Source organism: Dermacentor silvarum, chromosome 11 (genome assembly GCF_013339745.2).
Source record: "Dermacentor silvarum isolate Dsil-2018 chromosome 11, BIME_Dsil_1.4, whole genome shotgun sequence".
In the NCBI taxonomy this organism is placed as follows: domain Eukaryota; kingdom Metazoa; phylum Arthropoda; class Arachnida; order Ixodida; family Ixodidae; genus Dermacentor; species Dermacentor silvarum.
In genome coordinates, this window is record NC_051164.1 from 96260792 (window position 1) to 96269569 (window position 8778).

General features: G+C 48.0%; 1 protein-coding gene across 1 annotated transcript in view; it reads left to right on the top strand.

Moving 5' to 3' along the window:
* The first annotated feature begins 233 nt into the window (after positions 1 to 233).
* The window catches only part of LOC119432501 (neprilysin-4-like), a 102240-nt gene continuing 93695 nt past the window's right edge, over positions 234 to 8778 (top strand). The window contains exons 1-2 of the mRNA XM_049658848.1: positions 234 to 337; positions 920 to 1081. Of these exons, the coding sequence (XP_049514805.1) occupies positions 235 to 337; positions 920 to 1081 (265 nt within the window). The 5' untranslated portion in view covers position 234. The remainder of the gene's footprint in view (positions 338 to 919; positions 1082 to 8778) is intronic.

The window sequence follows — 8778 nt, forward strand, 5'->3', positions numbered from 1 at the left end:
CAATCACACAATAATATATATGTCACGTGCTTTGTCGAACCTTAGCTCCCAAGGGTTTACTTATTTAAACTGCATCCGAAATCATCAGAAGCTTTTCGAAGCCCCGCCAGAAACTTAACGTCTTTGTAGCGAAAAGACAAAAGCAAATTATATGGTAACTATTCGGAGTCGACAGGATGTCCATGCTTAAGACCGTAGCAGAAATAATTTTCACCACAATGTTGTTTCTTTTTTATGATCCATGTCCTCTCTGCGCGACCATGCCTTTGCAATGTGGCCTGTTTTCTCTCTTTAGAAACCTACAAAGTTTGTGAGAAACCTGTCTGCATCCAACGAGGTAACGTATGTTTCGCAATTGCATTTTTGGGCACAGTTAAGATCATCCAGACTGTCTAACTAACAATATCAGACGATTTTCGTGCTTTCACCACCTAGGTCTCACTGATGTTTATGTCCCCTGCAATTACGTTTCATAATACAACACGTCTGACATCAGCGGACTATTCCTATTGTGAACAAGCATGACGTATCTAACTAGAAAATGTGCAGCCATTAAGGTTCATGGACTAAAACTCCGGGTGATCATTCCGCAGCCACTGCTGCATATATAAGTCACATTTCAGTCAAATTCCGACTATTGGAAGTGGAGGGATAGTAGAATTATTGGCAAAAGATTTAAGATTTACTACTCCGCAGTTGTCACTGACATTACCATGAGTCCATATTCGTCGGTAAGCCAGAAAACAATGTTCACACTAATCTAATCAACTATATACTATTTGGCTAGTGCTTGTATTTTTACGTAGGTTACCAGAGCAAATGAAAAACCACCGCAACTTGCACTACAGTCACGCGATAATGAAACGACAAGTTTTGATGACTTTCACACAATATGTGTATTTTATATCCTTGGACACAGCCGGGCTTATCACTGAGTACCTGAATAAGTCCGCTGACCCATGCACTGACTTCTACTCATATGCCTGCGGCGGATGGATGTCAAAGCACAAGATACCAGAGAGCAAGTCAAAGACGGGCAGCTTTGACATCCTACGCGACGAACTCAAGGAGACACTTCGAGGTACGACCTCTGGTTATTATATATTTCACGGTAAGCTAGAGCAAGGTGTACGCGATGTTCCCATTTTTCGAGCAGATAACTTTTATGCCGCGAGCAAGCCACACCTTATGGGGAACAGTAGGACACACTGAAAACGATGCCTTCAAACCAATCCCACTAAACGTGTCCCCATCCTGCCTCCCCCCCCCCCTCCCCCGGGTCCTTTCTCTCCTTAGAATGTATGGCATAATATGCCAACTTGGCTGATGTTAGCACATCGGGCGGGCATCTGTTGGACGAATACTCGATCAAAGAAAGCAGCCAGCACTTGTCTCAGATTGCAAGGAAATACGATAAATAGGCTTTTTTCTTGTGCTCGCGATCGTCCTGAAGCAGGACACACAACGAGATGTGCTGGATGTGCAGCGAAATTATGACTTAGTCAACAAGCAAGGAAACACAGAAAAAGGGATGCCCTTTAAGATCAAACAATTATCCTCATAATTTCATTATTTATACACAACATTCCAGGTCTTCCCCGTTTACCCTTTAACTGGCAGTTGGACACTACTGTTGACATAACAACAAGTTCTGTAATAACAAGACAAGTAACCTAATTTAGTTGTTCTGCTCCACAGTGGTCTTCACAAAAATACCAACATTGAACCCCAGCAGAGGTTTTCATGAAAAAACGTGCACGATTTTTCGTTCTCCCCTCAGCGTGCGTGGTGATTAAATTTTCCCCACTGTGAACATTGTTCCGTTTGTGTCAGGAAGCTGTTCCTTTTTATCTGCATAGAAGTGCGGCTCAACAACACACATTGACCTTGTCAAACTGTTTTCGCTGTTAGATATCCAATGAATTGTGCACGACGACACAAGAAAATTGTTGAACTGCCAGTGAGCGGTTCACGAACGCTTGCAATTCTGTGCACCAGACGTGCTGCCTTCCATGGCCTTTGTGAATTCCGGACAAATATTATTTACCGAATACTTCATTTACATGAAATAGAGAGTGTCGAATGCACATTTCAAGTGTTGTTACATGCGAATAAAAATTATCTTGGGCAGCTTACACACACATTGTCATGCAAACGTCGGTTCCTGAGCTCTGAATATAGTGAATCTGATAATGATTTCTCTACCTAGCCGCGAACAAAGTATAATTCTGCGGTATATTGAGAGGGCAGCGAGACGCAGATCGAGAACTCCATTCTGCCAAGGTGAAATCAATTAGCATCAACGAAACTGTAGCGTAGAGGTATTTAATCGCACCTGCTGTTGAAATTCCTCGCGACCCTCATGTCGCTAAACTAGTGATCGGCGATGAGCGTGTGGAGCTGCTGACTTTCGCGTCACCTATGGATAACAAAGATAACTAAGGACATCGTTTATTGAGTGAAAGACCAAAGATCCTTGCGCATGCTCTAAACAAAGTCAAAGAGAGCATCTTAAGTCAGGGCAATTTGTTTTGTCATATAAATAATCTCAAGCACAGCCGGGTTGATCTTTGCGGTTATGGTGTTGCACTGCTAAGCACAAGATCGAGGGATCCAATTCCGGCCGCAGCGGCCGCATTTCCATGGGGGCGAAATGCAAAGACGCACGTGTCCTGTGCATTGGGGGCACTTTGAAGATTCCCAGGTCGTCAAAATTATTCTGGAGCCCCCCACTGTAGCCATGTAGGTAAGGGAGACTGGTATGTATATCACCGAGCAGAAGAATCGAGCTCGCAGACAGAGAACAACGATAATTGTATGGAGTTCATGCGGCTCTGCGCCGTCCAGGTGCACGAAATTTTCGATACAGAAGACCATATTTTATCATGAAAGCGTATGTACACTCTCCGCTAATATAAAATGGAGCACCAAATTTGTGTTCAGCGGCTGGAATTTTCTTTGTATGCGCTGGAAAGGAGAAAAGGCCCCATAGGCGGATTCGCCAACAGCGGAACAACATAACGAATAGCAGTGAGCGAGGATCAAACTTACATGTTTGCAAGAATCTCTGCTTGAACACAGATGAAGTTTTCATTTTAATATTCGCAGATAGTGTACCCATAAGAAGCACAGCGCAAAACCGCCTTGTTCTTCACTGCATGGAGGTAACTGAACGCATATAGAGTGGAATGAGCTAATGAATGTCATCTCATTTTGTTGATATTTCTAGCCGGACCCTTCAGCTATTCATTACCATCTCGCACACAAATACGCTGTATGTAGCTTCGGCTACCTTCCGTTCAAGACGAATACCCTAAGAAAGACACAACGAACGTCTCAAAGTGGAATGCGGGTTATGAGAGAAATCGTAGTCAGAGATTGCAGAATAAATTAGGCTTCCGCAGGGTTTTTATCACGCCCTCAAGCACGCTACGCAAGCCTTTATGCATTTCACCGTCAACGCGATGTGGTCACCGCGGTCATGAAACCATCCCGCGGGCTTGTTCTGAGCCACAGAGCTATATAATTCAAGTGATTGTGACTTTTGCTCTCATCTTCTCTTAGACATTTTAGGAAACATGACCCTTGTTGGCGAGAACCAGAATGTAACGGACAAAGCTGCTCTCCTCTACAATGCTTGCGTGGGTGAGTGAACGCTTCAGAATGTAGGGATAAACGTACGTAATATTCAATGAAGAATTTCGTACCTGGCCTTTGTTGGAACTGTCCACACAATCGCAAAGAGGCCTCCCCACCCCCCCTCTACCCCGTGCGCAGAGGAAATAAAAGCACTCCACAGCAGCCCGACTACAAAAACTAAATAGTTTTCATTAGGTTGTAGCTTTGCTGGAATTGTGTAATAATGTGTTATGATTGAAGTAACAACACATAGTCTTTTGAACTACGCAAGGAGCTGAACAAACTAGTCCGCAGCGCAAAACATCAGTGAGAACAAGCCACTGAACAGAAGCGGGCACACGCGCTACATCATCAGCCTTTGTCGATTCAATATGTCTTTTTCTTGCTGAATGCGCGAAACAACAGTGAACGTACACAACACAGCAGTATGAGCCAAAATTAACATCGAAGGTCATCACATAAAAACAGTGATTTCAGCGTAGTGGCAATAATCACGCAGGGCAAGAGCACGCTGCGTACAAAGTTGGCCAGTGCACGCTATTCCAAATAGTATGCGACACGCTTCGAGAATGAGCACAGTTTTCCGACCGGTAAGGTCGTAAAAAATGTCGCAGTATCGCCCGAAAGGCGAAGCATCAATTGCGATAACAAATTAGTAGAGAGCTATACGGAGTAAGGATAGTACTTTTATCGGCTGCATAAACTTGGACACATTCGCTTACTAACTGAATTAACAAGCATGGTGTCAGCGCGTGCAAGCAAACATGAATAGATCACAGTCGATGAACGCAGACAACCACTCTCAAAACGCTGGCGTGAACAAGCGCGGCTGCAGCAGCGAGCGAAGGTTAGTGCGGTCTATCGCTTCAACGGAAACCGAACGGCGCAAGCACAACGCATACAAAGGTAAGAGCCGTGTGGAGATCGCTTTCAAGATACTGGTGCGTGCGACAGCTCGCCGCCGCGCAAAATACAAGTACGCAGTTGCTAGCAGAGTAGAAGCCGCACCCCTCCCTACCACGCTGCCTTCTCACTTTCCTCCTTTCCCGTGGGAGATTGAGTGGTCAGTTCCCCTTGCGCCCGGTCGCTAGATACGCATTTGGTGCCGCAGCTAAACGTCGCCTCCCCTCCTTCCCTCCCTCCCTCCCACCCCCCATGGCCTTTCGCACGACGAAAGACGTAGCGTTTGCTCTCCGCCGTGCGTTCGCTCCCCGTGAAAGCGCGCGTCCCCCGTGCGCTTTCACTCGAACATAGAGCACACGGCGCCCGGCGACGATTTTATCGCCCTTGGACTTTGTACGGAACCTCACGGCGACGGCAGAAATCCGCTTGGAGTGCCTATATATAAGTGCTATCGCAATAAAATGTGCAGAAAGAAATATGCAGATCCAATGTACATGTTGGAATCTATGCGAAGCTAAGTTTTCGTGAAGAGGTTAATGAAATGCTATAAATTTTCCCATTTCATTCCTGCGTCTGGCATAAAGAACTGGCACGTGCATGTGCGCACCTTGCGGCGCAATGTGACAAATGCAATAGTGGCCTGCATTTCTCCATTTTTTTCATTGTTTATTTTAAATGTACCGGCCGCCTCCTGAGAGATCACCCGTTGGATATCTCTGCACAACTTTGCTTCCATTTTTCTGTGTTCCAGCTGTTCCGGATCTCGAAGATCGACACGACGTCATCCTTGCTATTATGAACGCTTCAGGACTTTCTCAGTGGCCGAAAACACGCCAGGACAATGCTTTAAACTCCAAAGACGTCCTCGTCCAGATGAGAATTTCAACTATTCTTTCGGTTGGAGTCTCAAGAGATTTTCGGAATCTTAGTGCCAACGTCATTCAGGTAAAGCTAGAAATAGCAAAGAGAAATCTCGCAGTTTTGCCACAAAGGCAAGGCATTGATAGCTGGAGCAATGTATTAGACATTTGCGCTAAGTAATCCTAATAGTTTCATACGCCATGTAAACTGCAGGAAAAATATCGCTTACTATCTAAAGAAGCATGATGCCAAGCACGCACAGACAAAGCACATCTGACAAAACACAATTTAACAGATGACCATGGGCACCCTGGCTGCCACAACCCTGGCGGCGAGGAGCGCACGCGCTTGTCTCAAAGCGAACGCGTCGTGCTCCTGTTCATTTCACCACTTCAACTCTGCCATGTCTCCAAAACAGATCATGTGACCTACAATACTATGAGCGCGGGAAGACAGCGTACATGACGCGACCAGCCATTCTGGCTCTCTCTTAGCCATGGCATTCGTCGCAGATACACCCAACGCACGGCGCGCAGGCCCCGTTCGAGCTCAGCCGTGCGGACCGTCATGAGCAGACACTGGCAAGGCTAGACCAGGAGGAAGCCGATCCCCTCCCGTAGCGCACGCTGGATCACCGGCGCCGCAAATTTAGGCAGCACGGGAAGACGATGCGCATAAAGCCACCATCCTTCTCGGCTCAACCTCGTATCCTCGCACACGAACACGCAAAATACGTTGCAAGAAGCGCTCATTCTACTCGCATTTTGGCTTTATTCGGAACGTCAAAGTGACGGCGAAGATTTGCCTGCAGTACACATATTTGTAGTCACAATAAAAGGGAATTATCTTCTCCTAGCTCGATGGAAGGGGCAGCGCCTAAACCGTCGCCTCAGAAGTAAGAACTCTAAAGTCAATACAGCCATCGAGGAGCATTGTCAAACCCTCAGCCGGCAACAGTGGACTGAGCTGTGTAACACGGTGGATGGACAACTTCATCGCCCATCTCCGTGGAAACTCCTCAGACACCTGCTTGACAATACTACTACCTCGCACTGCCCAACAGGATCGGCTGCAGAAACTCCTTTATACGGAGACCCTTAAGCAAGGTCCACAACGAGTGCTTGACTACCTCTGCACCAGATATATATCCAGGGGACAAGTCAGTCCACACAGAAATTACATCGGTAATCCCAACCCTACACTAGACGCCAATTTCAGCGCATCTGAAATACATGCTGCTCTTCGCAAGCTTAACGGTCGTTCTGCTCCAGGCCCAGACGGGGTCACTAACAAAACCCTTCGCAATCTCGATGACGAGTCCGTGTCCCATCTAACTGACTACATCAACGATTGCTGGCGCAAAGGCGCCATCCCAGCTGCCTGAAAGACTGCCAACGTTATCCTAATCCCAAAGCCTGGCAAACCATCTAGCCTCAACAACCTGAGGCCCATCTCCCTCACTTCATGTGTAGGCAAAGTGATGGAACACGCCTTCTTAGCACGCATCAACACACACCTCGAAGATAACTCTATCTATCCCCACACCATCATTGGATTTCGCCCTCACCTTTCTACTCAATACGCTATGTTGCAGCTCAAACATCAAGTACTAAACGACCATTCCCGTAACACGAAAGCCATCCTCGGACTCGACCTCACTCAAGCCTTTGACAGCATTTCCCATGAAGCTATCCTTGACCAGGTCTCCCACCTCCACCTGGGAGAGCGATCCTACAATTACATCCGTGACTTCCTCTGCAATCGCACGGCCACCCTCTCGGCCGGGGATTTACGATCAGACCAGCTTCCCCTTGGCAGCAAAGGCACCCCGCAAGGTTCAGTTATCTCTCCCATGCTTTTTTAACTTAGTCATGATTGGACTTGCCCAGCAACTACAACGAGTCGACAATATCAACCATATCATCTACGCCGATGACATCACCATCTGGGCGTACCGAGGCAGCGATTATCAAGTGGAGTCAACCCTCCAAACGGCGATTGACACGGTTGAAGCCTATCTCCAAGGAACCGGACTGCGCTGTTCGCCGGCTAAATCGGAGCTTCTTCTCTACAAGCCCATTCAGCGGGGACGCCCTCCCAAACACCAATCTGAGCACCGACCCTGTGACTCTATCACCTTACGCCTTCAAGATGGCAGTCCTATACAACACGTCCCTAGTATCCGGGTCCTCGGTCTCACCATCTCTACCAACGGCTCCAATACCTTGGCTCTCAACAAGATCTGCGCCCAATCTCAAAACACCCTACGCCTTCTTAAACGCATCTCGAACCGACGAGGCGGACTCAACGAAGAAAGCCTTCTCCGCCTCGTGCAGTCCTTTGTCATATGCCACATCACCTACGTTGCTGCGTACCTCAACTGGTACCGGGCTGAGCAAAACAAGCTCGACACACTCATACGAGGGGTCTACAAGCAAGCACTTGGCCTCCCGCATTACACCAGTACTGAACTCTTCAACCAACTAGGAGTTCACAACACCCTTGCCGAACTCATTGAAGCACAGCAACGCTCTCAGCTTGAACGGCTCACCCTTACCGAAACGGGACGCTTTATTCTATCTACGCTTGGCTTTACTTACCATCAGCAACAGGGCCCCAAACAATCGATCCCGACTGACATCCGTAGCTGGATCCACACAGACCCTATTCCTAGAAATATGCACCCTGAATATAACAGGGCCCGGCGCCAAGCTCGGGCCGGAGCTATCATAAAGGCCCTTGCTCATGTACCTGGCGTTACATTTGTTGATGCAGCCCAATATTCCCATGGCACACAATTTGTGGCCGTCGCCACACACGATGGAGTCCTACACCACGCCTCCAGCGTCACTGCCGAAACGGCTGAAGAAGTGGCCATCGCCCTGGCCACTCTAGATCCCACCTGTCACACCATCGTGTGTGACTCTCGCTCAGCCGTCACTAACTTCAGCAAAGGCCGTATTTCTCCTCAAGCTCTTCGTATCTTCCGCCAGGCACCACACTCTAAAGAAAGCATGATCTCCCTGGCATGGACCCCGGCCCACGCGGGCACGGTCCACCCACACCTCCCCAACCTCAACGAGGTCACCCACTCCATTGCGCGAGGCCTAGTCAACCGTGCCGGAGACACTGGAGACGAGTTGGACACCAGGGACAATCTACTTATAACGATCTCGTTAAGGCATTTTACCTTATTCGCCGAACCTTCCCCCCACCTCACCCAAAGTTCAGCCGGGCGCACGCTACCACCCTGCGTCTGCTACAAACAAATACTTACCCTTCACCCGCCCGCCTCCACCTTATATTCCCTGAAGGTTACAATACTCCCAACTGCCGGTGCTGTGGCACTCATCGGGCTACGCTTACGCATAATGC